Source organism: Candoia aspera, chromosome 17 (genome assembly GCF_035149785.1).
Source record: "Candoia aspera isolate rCanAsp1 chromosome 17, rCanAsp1.hap2, whole genome shotgun sequence".
NCBI classification, from domain to species: Eukaryota; Metazoa; Chordata; class Lepidosauria; order Squamata; family Boidae; genus Candoia; species Candoia aspera.
In genome coordinates this window covers 7,212,150-7,226,911 of record NC_086169.1, presented here as the reverse complement: position 1 = coordinate 7,226,911, position 14,762 = coordinate 7,212,150, and the positions used below count along the sequence as shown (strand labels likewise).

Below are 14,762 nucleotides of genomic sequence, written 5' to 3'. Positions count from 1 at the left end.
GAGGTAGTCTAGCCCAAGAGAGGGTGTTGGGCTGCTGTCAGCTTCGCAGGGCAAGCTAGACAGGAATCAAAGCCCGATCAGACAATTCTGCTTTATTGTAAGGCTACATTGACAGAATCTTGGAAGTCTGAAAGTCCAATTCTCCGCCCACCCCCCGTCTCCTTTACAGCCCGAGAAACTAGGGAGGGTCCCTTCTGAGCCTCTTTCTCCTCCCATTATGCAGCCGAGGGCTAAGCCGCCTCTTATCTCACCGTTCCCCAGGCAGTGTCTCTTGGCCCCGTCTCCCAAGGCCTTTCCCACATCCCATTACATCTGTGCCCTAGCAGGCCTCTGACCAAGTGAAGATTCCATCCAAGGTCTCCCAATCTACTCAGAGTCCCTCTTTGGGGGGAGAGGGGCGGTAGTATAAATTCCGAGGAATGAATGAATGAATAAATCCTTTTCAGATGCAGCTACCACCACCACCCCATTACTGTGCCCATGTGCTGGGTGCATCGAAAGCTGTGCCACTTACTTGCCAGCCTAGACAAGTATTGGCTGGTGCATCATCCGCTCTTGACATTCATTGCTGGGAATCTTCTTGGGGGGAGTTGGGCGGTGGCAAGATTTGAAAAATAAATAAGATAAGGTAAGGTGAGATAAGATAAGTCCCAACATCCAAATGAACAGCTGGAAAGAAAGGCTACCTTTGGACGCCTAGTTAGTAGACAACTTAGAAGGAATGACAGGGAAGGGATTCCAGGCCTGGCTGTTAAAAAACAAGGCTTGCCTATCTCTGGGGTTGTCTGAAACCTTCATGTTTTTCCTTCCACAGTTCTGCTGAGTGAATGCGTGGATGACGGCGAGGTCGGCGGGAAGACCCTAAAGATCACCGATTTTGGGCTGGCCCGGGAATGGCACAAAACCACCAAGATGAGTGCAGCCGGGACTTATGCCTGGATGGCGCCGGAAGTCATCAAAAACTCCACTTTTTCCCGGGGTAGTGACATTTGGAGGTAAAGTGGGAAGAGAGAATGAAGTCCCTCCAGATCAGTGTTTCTCAACCTTGGCAACTTTAAGACGGGTGGACTTCAGCTTCCAGAATTCCCCAGCCAGCCATGCTGGCTGGGGAATTCTGGGAGCTGAAGTCCACCCGTCTTAAAGTTGCCAAGGTTGAGAAACACTGCTCCAGATGGATCAAGGACAGGGATTTGTCACCTTTTTTGGCCACAGAGTCCTTTGACAGTGTGGTGAAAAATGTATTTAAATGCATCAAATAAAATACATAGCTATCGGTCATATCGGTAGTCCTCGTTTAGCGACTGCCTCGTTTAGTGATCGTTCGCAGTTACGACAGTGATGAAAAAGTAACCTTTCAACCAATCCTCGCATTTATGACCTTTGCAGGTCTGTAAAGCAAAGGAAAGCTGAAGGAAGACTGTAAGCACTGTTGCGGTTTCACTCAGTGACTGTTTCACTTAGTGAACACGCTTCCAGCCCCAACTGTGGTTGCTAAATGAGGACTACCTGTATTGTAAAGGAAGCCAATGATGCTCAGATATTGTTATCAGCTTATTTAAAAAGAACACCTATGCAATCTATGTGCTTCTTTATTAATCAATATAATCATTTTAGATAGGGAGATGGGTTGAAGCGAAACATTTTTGCAGTCTGGAGGCAACCAGTGACTTGGTGGCGTACATTTATTGCCCATCAACCTCTTTAATGCTTTTTTTTATTATTCAAAAGCTAAATTTCAGCTAGAGGTTAGTGAAAATCACACTGTAATTTCTTATCCAAGTTCATGGACGAGAGAAATCTATCTGTGGACCCCTCAAGGTGTCTATGAATCTCAAGTTGAGAGCCCCTGATCTAGAAATTTGGGTCCACAATGCTTGAAAAAGGGAGGTTTTTATTTGCCCCCCAACACCTAGGGTCTTAAAATGAGCACAGTGTCTTCTCCTTCCCCCCAAGGACCTCTTTGCTCATTTCTCTCTTGCTGGCAATGGGAGTTTCCAAGATTCCCACACTATCCCAGTTCTTAAACCTGGATTAACAAAACACGGTGGCTGTGTTCACAGTGGTCAAACAAATAAACCATTGTCAGTTTTAACAAGATGGCCTGCCTCCTACAGCTTGCTAAGAACAAGGGTTAGGTTCCCACAATCTGCTCGATCACAAAGCACCCAACATGATTTCAACCTCATCTAAACTTAATGAATAAAATAAATAAATCTAAGCATCTTACACCAAGCCAGCAAACTGTAAAATTAGCCAGGGAAATATGGCTCTGTCTGAAGATGCAGGACAACCATCTCAGGCTGACAGATAGTCCTCGCTTAACAACCATTCATTTACTGATGGTTCAGACTTACAACAGTGCTGGAAAAACTGACTTACACTTACGATCGTCACAGCATCCTCACAGTCACATGATGATGATTTGGGCATTTGGCAACCGGTTCACATTTATGACTGTCACAGCATCCTGTGGTCATGTGATTGCCGGTTCTGATTTTCCCAGCCAGCTTCTGGCAAGCAAAATCAATGGGGAATCACATGGTTCGCTTAATGACCATGTGGTTCGCTTAACGACCACCGCAAAATGTGAAATCAGGTTGGATTCACTTAATGACTGCTTTGCTTAGCAACTGAAATTCCGGTCCCAATTGTGGTTGTTAAGTGAGGACTACCTGTGTAAGACAGAAGAACCAATACATTTAGCATGTAGGGAAGGTCTGGGTTCAATTCCTTCCAAGGGTATAACCATGCCTTTATGTCATGTACTCAGAAGATGGTGAATGAGCGTATAACCCCAAAATCTATTTTTATCATCAAGGCAATTGCAGTTGTCTTCTACTATTCAATTCAAGTCTTATTGTGGAAGCCGTTTTGGGGTTCTGCATTCTGCACCCCTGTTAGACTGGCAGCTTTTGAATGCTTTGAAGGCACTGGGGGAATTAAAGTAAGTGGGCATAGCCCTGGCGACATTGTGAACCTTGCCAGTCCTCAGATCGATCAATTCCAGCTTCACCCCCGTGGCTTCTGGTGTCACAACAAATTGCACAGAACGGGCCACTTCTGCGCAAGCGGGGGAGCAGCCAAGTCGAGTCTTCGTTACCCTGGAATTTAGCAGCCTCCCCCTGTTCCTTGTTCTTCCAGTTACGGAGTGCTGCTTTGGGAACTGCTCACCGGCGAAGTTCCGTATCGGGGAATCGATGGGCTGGCAGTGGCTTATGGGGTTGCCGTGAACAAACTGACGCTTCCGATACCATCCACCTGCCCAGAACCCTTCGCGCGTTTGATGACAGGTAAGATAAAACACCCCAGAACAGTGTTTCTCAACCTTGGGAACTTTAAGGTGTGTGGACTTCAACTCCCAGAATTCCCCAGCCAGCATGGCTGGCTGGGGAATTCTGGGAGTTGAAGTCCACACACCTTAAAGTTCCCAAGGTTGAGAAACACTGCCCCAGAGGCTGGATTTGGGGATTTCTGCCACAGCTCTGCCAGAATAGAACAGATAGTCTGTTTAAAATGCTTCTTTTCCCCTGTTGAAATTTAGGCTTACAGCGCCGTTCCCAATATGGTACCATCCAGAAGGGGCTGGACTGCCCATCATCCCCAGCCATTCCACCTGGAGGGTACAGGACAGGTTTAGGAAATGACTGGAGTACACACGGAGTATCTCCTGCAATTGATACTCATTTGAGGAAAGAGCTAGGACGGGAAGCCGATAAATAAAACATTTGGGCTGCTAGGGAGCATATTTTTTTTCTCTGCCAATGGAGTTGCTAAGCTCTTGCCAACATTCTTACCTTCATACCAAAATCTGCAGTGATTTTGCTAAGGAGATGATTTGGAAATCATCTGCAGTGATTTTGGTAAGAAGGCAGAAGATACCCTATTCTTGGAGCAAAGACATTAATTACAAAGTCTTTTTTTTCCCCCTCTCTTCTTTTATTGCATTCCTGTTTTATTTCTATTTTATTGTATGTTTTATTACAGCGATGGCATTATGAAGCCTTTCCTTTCTCCTTTCTTTTATTGCATTCCTATTTTACTCTATTTCTATTTGATTTTTTGTTTTATCCCGTTTTTCTGAATTTTACTCATTTTTTCCCCTTTCTCTGGTTTTTAAGTTTTGATTTTTTTTAGGTTTTATCTGACTGTCACACTTTCCTCGTTGTATTTGGTCGTTGCTTTTGAATTTTTTTAAAATTAATTTATTTTGATGGGCCTTGATTGGAAATAAATAAATAAGAAGTAATCAGCATGTTATTTTTATATGTAAAAGCCTGAACATTTGAGAGAAAACCCTGTATCAAGAACATTGCAAAACAGTGTGAAACAAACTCCCTAACCTTTTTTTTTTAAACATCAAACTGCTCAAATTAATAAATGAAATGAATGTTGTGCTATTCATTATGTAAGAAAAGAACAATAGCACAAAAGATCCTAATTTTTATAAAATTGAGATTTTTCTGAAAAGTGCTAAAACAAAGAATAATAATGTGGAATTCGTATAAAACCCCCTTTGTGCTAATGAGAAATATAAATAATAATAATAATTTATATGCTGCCCAACTCCCAGCAATTAGGTGGTTATTGACTTGAGAAGGAAAAGATCAGATAATAAATCCTGATTTAAAAACAGATAATTGAGTCATCTTTTTCGATCATTTTTTTTGCTTTTACATACATACTTATAATGTAACTAATCTCTGATAACCTTTTTCCTATTTACTTGATTGCTGAAAACAAAATAAAAAGATCATTGGAAAACATATTATCCACCTTACCTATGTAAGCTGGTTAAAACATAAAACAGTCATTAGCCATTAGCAGCTTCGTACAAAAAGAACAACTGCTTTAACTTGTCACGTTAATAATTTCCTTTCTTTTTGAATACAAAGTTCTGTTCTTAAAGGAAGAAGAACTGAATATATCTGGCTGGGGGGGAAAAAAAGATCAGCTAAAAAAAACCACCAATAGAATGTGTCTGCCTCCCTATTTCCATGAAATTCCATGAAATAGGAAGGGGAGGAGGGAAGAAGAGAGGATCAGACAAAATTGTGATGCGCAGGAATTAAATTGATCATAAGTATTGAGTACCCTCATTTAATCCTTTGGGAATCAAACTACTTAAAGACAGGGTGCATTTTATTTCTTTCCTTAATAGAAGTATTTTATTGCTGCTCTTATTTTGTTCTGTGGCCCCCGAATGTAGCTTTGTAATCTTCCTCCCTCTAAAGCCTGGCTGGGGAATTCTGGGAGTCGGAGTCCACCCATCTTAAACTTGCTAAGGTTGAGAAAGCCTGTCATAAGATCATCCTTGCAAGACTTGTTACCAACTCATTCAGTTGCCTGAGCAAGCGAATCCTGCTGGAAGGGCTGGTGCTCCAGCTGACCACTTCTGCTCCAGTAAAGGTCCAGGTCTTTCCTCAGTTGCATCTCTCCTCTGCTGGCCGCCTATTAAGACCATCAGCTGCTGGAGCGGAGCCCTGTCCCATCCAGTCCAGCACTGTTCTCCCGGTGGCCAACCAACTGCCCGAGGATGCCACTCCTCTCCCAGCAGATGGCCGTCAGGGGCCGTCCCGCTGCCCTCAAGGCTAAAACAGCCCCTGATCCCTGTGACTTCCAAGAATTGGCCCAACCCTCTTTTGAAGCCAGCCAAGCTGGTGGCACTGCATCTTGTGGTACTGGAAGCTAGTTGTCGGCCTTGCAGGGTAAACCAGACAGGAAACACGACCAGATGAGCTAATTCTATTTTATTGTAAGTCTGCGTTAATAGAATCTTGCAAATCTGAAAGTCCAATTCTCCCCGCATCTTCTTTACAGCCCAGAAAACTAGGGAGGGTCCCTTCTGAGCTTCTTTCTCCACCCATTATGCAGCCGAGGGCTAAGCCGCCTCTTATCTGACCGTTCCCTGGGCAGTGTCTCTGCTCCGAATCCCAAGGTCGTTCCCACTGCAATAGTCTCCATCCTCTTTTCTGTAACCTTTCAAGCTCTTTCTGAGGGATAACATGGTCCCTATCTTACGTACAGCTCCTAGCACATTCCTGGGCATGGGATTAATCGCAAACAGGTCCAGCGCCTCAAAGTTGCACAGTGTCCATGGGACAGCTGGTTCCCAACTGCAGTAGTTTGACCTCTCTACCTTTTGTTTCCCTCCTCGGCCCCTTCCATGCTGGCCCCACTAGAGTGCTGGCAACAGGACCCCCATGCACGCCCCAGCTTTGCCTCCATCCTAGCCCAGCTGACAGTCCTAGAAACTCAGGTGCTGCACGAACTGCCCCAGGAATCTTTCCACTCCATGCAAGACGACTGGAAAGTGGAGATCCAGGACATGTTTGATGAGCTGCGCGCAAAAGAGAAGGTGAGGACCAGAGGGGAAAGGCCCAGGGGGCCGTTTCCAAAAAGGGCTCAGATCTAGGGCACCGTTGCGGTGCGTGGATATAAATTGTGAATGTTTTGCTTTTGGCTAAAGAGGAACCAAACAGGTAGTCCTCACTTAACAACCATTCATTTAGTGATGGTTCAGACTTAGCGATGGTGCTGGGAAAAGTGACTTACAACCGGTCCTCACACTTATGACCGTTGCAGCAACCCCATGGTCATGTGATCACAGTTTGGGCGCTTGGCAAACAGTTCGCATTTATGACCGTCGCAGCATCCCGTGGTCATGTGATCGCCATTTTTGACCTTCCTGGCCGGCTTCTGGCAAGCAAAATCAATGGGGAAACGCATGATTCACTTAACGACCATGTGGTCTGCTTAATGCCTGTGGTGATTTGCTTAATGACTGCCGAAAAAAGGTCATAAAATTGGGTCGGATTTGCTTAGTGACTGCTTAGCAACTGAAACTCCAGTCCCCATTGTGGTCGTTAAGTGAGGACTACCCAGCAGCATTGCTGGAATCACTGCAGTGTCTGTCTCTCGACCTGGCCTACCTTGGAGGGCTGGCATTGCCACAAGCATCGTGAACCTTGGCAGGTGCGTCGTTCCATTCTGCAGCCTTGCAAAACTGAAAGATTTTCTGCACGATTTTGGGGGGGAGGGAGGGAGGTCTCCCTCAAGACTTTGAGGGGTGTCGCGGGATCACGCTGAAACGTTGCCTCCGGGACCTACTTCCCCCCAGGAGCTGCTGAGCCGCGAGGAAGAGCTGAAGCAGGCCGCTCTGAAGCAGAAGTCCCAGGAGGAGTTCCTGCGCCAGCGGGAACACGAGCTGGCCCAGTGGGAGCTGGAGGTCTTTGAGCGCGAGCTGAGCCTCCTGATCCAGCAGATGAACCGGGACCGGCCCCACGTGAAGAAGCGGAAGGGCACGTTCAAGCGGAACAAGCTCAAGGGCCGGGACGGCGAGCGCATCAGCATGCCGCTGGGTAGGAAGGGCAGGGGGGCATCCAGGTCCCAGGTGGGCCACATCCCACATTGCTGCCTCCGAGCGCCCTTTCGGTGCTGTGGATTTCATTGGCAAAGGCAGGTCCTGGCATTCGTGTCCGTTTGCAGTGGACCAGCGTTCTCGGGGATCCTGGGAAATGCATGTGGTGCACTCAGGGACCCTGGGAAATAAATGTGCATCCAGGGATCCTAGGAAATAAGTGGGGTACAGTCAGAGATCCTGGGAAATAAATGTGCACCCAGGGATCCTAGGAAATAAATGGGGTACAGTCAGAGATCCTGGGAAATAAATGTGCACCCAAGAATCCTGGGAAATGCATGCGGTGCACTCAGGGATCCTGGGAAATAAATGTGGTGCACTCAGGGCTCCTGGGAAATAAATGTGCACCCAGGGATCCTAGGAAATAAGTGGGGTACAGTCAGAGATCCTGGGAAATAAATGTGCACCCAAGAATCCTGGGAAATGCATGCGGTGCACTCAGGGATCCTGGGAAATAAATGTGGTGCACTCAGGGCTCCTGGGAAATAAATGTGCACCCAGGGATCCTAGGAAATAAATGGGGTACAGTCAGAGATCCTGGGAAATAAATGTACACCCAAGAATCCTGGGAAATAAATGTGGTGCACTCAGGGATCCTGGGAAATAAATGTGCACCCAGGGATCCTAGGAAATAAATAGGGTACAGTCAGAGATCCTGGGAAATAAATGTGCACCCAGGGATCCTAGGAAATAAATAGGGTACAGTCAGAGATCCTGGGAAATAAATGTGCACCCAAGAATCCTGGGAAATGCATGCGGTGCACTCAGGGATCCTGGGAAATAAATGTGGTGCACTCAGGGCTCCTGGGAAATAAATGTGCACCCAGGGATCCTAGGAAATAAATGGGGTACAGTCAGAGATCCTGGGAAATAAATGTGCACCCAAGAATCCTGGGAAATAAATGTGGTGCACTCAGGGATCCTGGGAAATAAATGTGGTGCAGTCACCTGCCAAGAGACCATATTCAGTCTGGGGGCAATTGAAAATGGCGCCCCTCCAAATTCATTTGCTCCCTGAAGAACAACCCTGGGAATGCTAGCCCCAAGTTCCTGTGTATTATTCACATTTGAAGAAAAATTAAAATCAGCTTGGAAACAGGGTCCAATAAAACCAACCAGTCAAAGTGCCCCAAATCCCCCATGGGACAAAACCAGGCAGAATTCCAAAGTTTGGAACCACGGGCATTCCAAAAATATGAGAAAAATCTTTCTAAATTTCCCAAGTTAAAAGCAGGCAAAATTCCCAAAGGGACAATCACACCACAGAATCCTGGCAAGCGCAGAAGTGCACAGGGACTCACCCAGCTGCATAAGTTCACCCCAGCCAACCAGGTAGATCTTTCGTTAACTTGACTCAGTTCCAACTGTTAACTGCCCAGAGTCATTGATAAATTATTTAATAAATTATTATTATTATTATTAACTGGTCAGGGAAGGAATTCTCTAATTGGAGCATTTGAGCAGAAAACATCCCCTCTTCTGGTTATTATGTGGTCACTAAGTGTCAACAACCTGATGATACATAATCGATCTATCAGCCAATCAATCAATCAATCAATCAATCAATCAAATGGACATCCCTGCTAAAAGCCAGGTGGATTCTTAAAGGATAAAACAACTAACAAGGAGCTGCAAGGCCAAAGTTTGGGACAAGAAAGGCAGCATTTGTAGACCGATTAATTTTTTTCTTGTTTTCATCCCACTTGCTTAACCAAGCACACTTTGCCTGCCTGCATTTGCCAAATTGCCCTCCACGATCAACAGAAAAATAATTTGGGTTCTCACAAACTCGAAGTTACAGAAGTGTGTCTGTTTTCCCAATAACGTTTTTTTTATTTTTATTAATAAAGGAAAAAGCATTCAGGAAAAAAACAAAGGCGAAAAAGGGGAAAGGAAGAGAATACATATATATAATTATGTTGCAATTAAAGTATTGTTGTATTTTGGGGATCCCTGTTTTGTTTTGTTTGATTTGTATCATTCTTAGATAATTTTACTCCAGGCTGTGTGGTTTTAGGTTTTATCTGCTTTTTTGTGTGTGGGGTTTATGCTGCTCATGGTCCTTTCAAGTTGGGCTGCTATAATAAATTGAAATAAAAACTAAATACCTAGCAATGTCCGTCAGGGACGCAGTGGCGCTGCGGGTTAAACCGCTGAACTGCTGAGCTTGCCGATCGGAAGGTTGGCGGTTCGAATCCACGTGACGGGCTGAGCTCCCGTTGCTAGTCCCAGCTCCTGCCAACCTAGCAGTTCGAAAACATGCAAATGTGAGTAGATTAATAGGTACCGCTTCGGCGGGCAGGTAACGGCGTTCCATGTAGTCATGCCAGCCACATGACCACGGAGGAAGTGTCTTTGGACAAACGCCGGCTCTTCGGCTTTGAAACGGAGATGAGCACCACCCCCTAGAGTCGGACACGACTGGACTTAATGTCAAGGGAAACCTTTACCTTTACCTACCTAACTCATCTATGTTGTTACTGATTTTAAAAAAAACCCACTAATATTATTATCATTGCTGTTGCGTAAGTTTTACTTGGAGGAGAGAATTCAACAGAGGAGATTTAAAATAACAATTAAGAAAAATGAAAATAAATAAATAAATACATTTTAAAGATGGAGAGAATTTTTTTTTGTGCCTATAAGAAAAAGCACGCAAACAGCCCCTTCTTTGGTTCTTTTTTTCCTCCGACCCCTAACTGCTACTTAAATGCTTTTACATCATGCTTTAAACTTCCACGGTCGTTCTGTTCAGCTCATTTTAACAGTGTTTTTTTTAACAGTTTCTCTTTTTCAAAATGGCAAAAGTTCCTAACTGGGATTAACGCACAGCTGGATGGGTGGAGGTCTGACTTGACCTTGATCAGCTTAAATGTGGTTTTCAACTTTTTCCTCCCTTTTTTCAGATTTTAAGCATCGTATCACGGTTCAAGCGTCCCCCGGGCTGGACAAAAGGAAGGATATCTTTGATGTGGGAGCTGGTGGCTCCCCGACGTTCCCACGATTTCGAGCTATCCAACGTGAGTGGCATGGATTTCCCTCTGTACAGCTTAGTTAGTCCCCACAACATCTCTCAGCAAGCTGGGATGGTGATGCTTATTAGAGGAAAAGGAGGAGGTTCCGAAGAATTCCAGCTATAGGTAGTCCTTGCTTAATGACCACAATTGGGACTGGAATTTCAGTTGCTAAGTGAAGCGGTCATTAAGCGAATCTGACCTGATTTTACCTTTTTTGAGATGGTTGTTAAGCAAACCACGTGGTCGTTAAGCGAATCACATGGTTCCCCGTTGATTTTGCTTGCCAGAAGCCATCCAGGAAGGTCGAAAATGGCAATCGCATAATCACCGATGCGGCGATGGTCATAAATGTGAACCGGATGCCAAGCACATAAATTGTAATCATGGGGACACTTCAACGGTCATAAGTGTGAAGACCGGTCACAAGTTGGGTTTAGTTCCATTGTAAGTCTGAACCGTCACTAAATGAATGGTCATTAAGCGAAGGCTACCTGTAATGATCTCCTTCAAGGAAGGCAGCTATTTATGCATGTTTTGGGCAGCAGAAGCCTTGGCTGCTCTTACTATTCTTGTTAGCCACCCGGAGTCACTGGTCTGAGATGGGCAGCTATATAAACTGAATGAATAAAATAAATAAATACAGAGGAGGGGCTGGGAAGTGGGGGGGCTTTTGCACCCCCGTGTTGTTTTGAGAACCTTTAGCCTTTTTAGCTACCTGAGAAGTAAGTCTCATTTGGAAACAGTTCAGGAGGCACTGAAACATGAATGTCCCCAGTTCACGCCTCTTGAATTATCTGTGCCTCTCCAGAGATGTTCCGGGGTGTCTTTTATAACTCAGTCAATGAACACGCCTAGTAAAAATGTGCACAAGTGTGCCGGTTCGATTAAAGGGTGAGTGCTCCCTGGCTGCCGGGCCCCAATCTGGGAGAGATGGTGCTCAGTTGCATTATCTGCTCTTGCATTTGATGGAGCGAGCTGTGGGCCCCTAAAACTTCTCTCTCTAATAAAATTTTATTAAACTAAAATTTAATAAAATTTTAATAGAAGTTGCTAGCAGACCACTCCTGATTTTCAGCTGCAGCAGACTAACACGGCTGTCCTCCTGCGAGGCCTCGAGGAACCCTGGATCGCACTTAAGCTTTTTAAGCCGTTTGCAGAGCGGTGTTGGCAATGCTTCTGCTCCTAAGCGGAAGGAGCAGGCGACTCTACGCCTTTTTCTATATGAAAAGTTTTAAAAAGGAGACAAAAACTAATACAAAAGTAAAGAAAGAGAAGAAATGAAAAATTAAGGTACAAAAAGAAAAGATAAAAAGAAATGGAAGAAGCTTCCAATTTCCTTTGCAGCAAATACAAGAATTATCTCTTGCGCTATGGTTAAAAAAAAAAGCTCTTTTTTCTATTATCTAATGTTTTCTAATCATGAAAACCACAAGTCACAAGTGCATTCTTTTCTGTTTCATGCAAAAAGTTGATAAGGGGTTTCCAGACAGCAATAAATGTAGATGCTGTCTTTTCTCTAATCCAGTGTTTCTCGACCTTGGCAACTTTAAGATGGGGGGACTGATGGCGTTGCTGGCTAGGGAATTCTGGGAGTTGGAGTCCACCCATCTTAAAGTTGCCAAGGTTGAGAAACACTGCCCTAATCAAAGAAGTCAGCCATCTCTGACCTCAGTTAGCCATCTCTGCAAGTTTCATCCTCACCAACCATTCCTCCATTGTGGGTAGTACTATATTCTATGCCATTAAACTTTGTATGCCAATGCTTGCCCGTTTCTTTCTCCCCACCCCGCACCCCGCAGTGGAGCCGAGTGAGAATGATCAGAACTGGAACCGTCAGCCGCCCCGTCGGGGAGATGAGACCTGGAACGGCCATACCAAGAGCCCTGGCTCCCCTAAAATGTGGGAGAGCAGTACACAGAATGGCAGGTAGAGAGCATCCATCCCACCCCCATCGCCATTGGTCAGTGCAGCCACCTTCTCCCAATTATGAGTCTTCACTGGGGCTCAGTTTAGAGGATGGTGGGGGGCATCCTATCCCCATCTTGTGACTTTTTTGTCCCACAACAGTAAAGTTATTATTTTCTTGTTAGTTAAAGCAGTGTTTCTCAACCTCAGCAACTTTAAGATGTGGGTGGGATGGACTTCTTGTTAGTTAAAGCAGTGTTTCTCCAGAATTCCCCAGCCAGCGTGCTTTAAGAGGGGTGGACTTAAACTCCCACAATTCCCCAGCCAGCATGCCAGGTTTGGTGGATTCGGTGACTTCCCTATGCAACCCGTTTCTGAATTGTCACCCGATCCTAGTTTCTCCCACGCACACAGGAGAAGATCGCGCCAGGAAGAGACGACGTGGTACATAGAACCGGGCGGGTCCCCTGTTCTCTCGCAGCCCCATTCCCAGTCCAGCCAGAACGGTGAGTCTCTTCTTCCTCCTTCTGACCTGTTTGATTGCCATTACTCTGGAATATCTTTCTTAATGAGGAAGTCTGATTTGGTGTCGATCCTGATTCAACCTCACCACCCTGGTTAAGAAGCAACCGAGTTCAGCCTGCGTGGATTAACCCCACATTCTAGATCAGACTACGCAGTAAAGCCTTGATTTCACGGACTCATTCTTGGGAAGGGTGCAAATCGATGGAACGGCTGCCAATGGCATCAGTTTCCATCACTTGCATAATTTCACCGGCATCAGCTGAGAACATAACATTCCACAGCTGATTTTCAATGATTTGGACGGCATCCAGAGCAACGGTCTTGGCCCCTGATTAGTTGAAGTCCAAACTAAAATTTTGATCTTTGCATTCAGACTCCACCTAATGGGAGAAGGGGACGTAACGTTGAAGTTTTATGTAATTTGGTTCCGTCCTGTAGTTTACAGTAATTTACAGGCTGGGTTCACACAGTCTGTTGAACTTAGTTATTAAATTCACCCACTGTGGTTCTGTGTTACGTTTGTTTTAGCTTGGGCATCATGTTTTGTATAAAGTCACCAATGCTCTAGGTTCCCTTGGTGCTGATCTTGGCTTTGACCCGATCGTTAGAGCACCCTTTCTCAACTTTCTGACCCCGGAGGAACCCTTGAAATATTTTTCAGGCCTCAGGGAACCCCTGCCCATTCAAGCTCCAATCTAGGCCAGAAGTTACAACATTATTGCATTTGTTTCATGGGCAGGCCTGTCTATGTGCATGAACAGTGTTCTTAAACTGAAAATAAAGAACGAAACTTACCTCTTGAATGTGACGCCCGAAATTGAAATAATTTTTTAAATAAATTGTGATCTCCCAGGCAACCCCTAGTGACCTCTCATGGAACCCGAGGGTGCCACAGAACCCTGGTTGAGATACCCTGAATCAGAGCAGAAGTTAACCAAACTTTTTGGGTTCACCCAGAGACTAAAGCTGCACACACTCACACATATAAAATTATCCCATATTAAAACTAACCAAGGTTCGTGCAACGTATTAATGCATCGACTCGTTCATTAATGAACTGGGTTAAGTATGGCATGCAAATCCAGTCACAGGTTTTATTAATGCAAGTTTCACATTTCTTATGAACCCAGCAGTACACAGGATCAGCTTTTCTCTTTGTTACTGGTTTAATTTTCTGACAATTGTGACATGCTGATTTGCGTATTTGGAAACCCTTGAAAGCAGCATGGACAAGAACCACCAGGGACTGGGTGCAAAGTTTTAGCAGGGACTAAGGCCTGCAGTTGTCTGTCCCTTATCGGGATGTAAGTCCCCAAACAGGTTCTATAGCAGCCTTTCTCAACCTTGGCAATTTTAAGATAGGTGGACTCCAACTCCCAGAATTCCTCAGCCAGCCATGAAGGCTGGGGAATTCCGGGAGTTGAAGTCCACCTATCTTAAAGTCGCCAAGGTTGAGAAAGGCTGTCCTATAGCACTCTGTACAAGGTGCTATAATCCTATAAAGGTAGAATATTATGTGGGTTCAAAAATCACACTACATAAACTATAATTTAGTTCGATTATTGGGGAGGCGTGCAATGTCATGCGCACCGAACCATTTGCTTTCTGCCATAAACCAGAGTTAACTCAGTGTCTCAATAACTCAGTGTCTCAATATTACTTCCTAAATAGACATATAAACCTGGAAAGTGCCTCCACAGTCATTTTAAGTTATTATACCATGGCATTTACTTCAACCAGGGCTCCATTCTAAGGCAAAAATTAGCGCCACTCACTGATGGAGTTGACCCGTTCTCTCTTTCTCTTTTTCTTTCCTTTTCCCTCCCCTTCGCCTTTCCTTTTATGCTGTGCTTTTGTTAGACGGTAAAAAGAGCAGCCTGTTCTTTTTTGTCATTCTG

At 45.0% G+C, this 14,762-nt stretch overlaps 1 protein-coding gene across 1 annotated transcript in view; it reads left to right on the top strand.

The window, feature by feature from the left end:
- MAP3K11 (mitogen-activated protein kinase kinase kinase 11) overlaps positions 1-14,762 on the top strand; it is a 30,241-nt gene that overhangs the window by 12,584 nt on the left and 2,895 nt on the right. Inside the window, exons 2-8 of the mRNA XM_063316872.1 lie at positions 815-995; positions 3,142-3,290; positions 6,180-6,355; positions 7,118-7,358; positions 10,324-10,437; positions 12,234-12,360; positions 12,754-12,845. Of these exons, the coding sequence (XP_063172942.1) occupies positions 815-995; positions 3,142-3,290; positions 6,180-6,355; positions 7,118-7,358; positions 10,324-10,437; positions 12,234-12,360; positions 12,754-12,845 (1,080 nt within the window). The remainder of the gene's footprint in view (positions 1-814; positions 996-3,141; positions 3,291-6,179; positions 6,356-7,117; positions 7,359-10,323; positions 10,438-12,233; positions 12,361-12,753; positions 12,846-14,762) is intronic.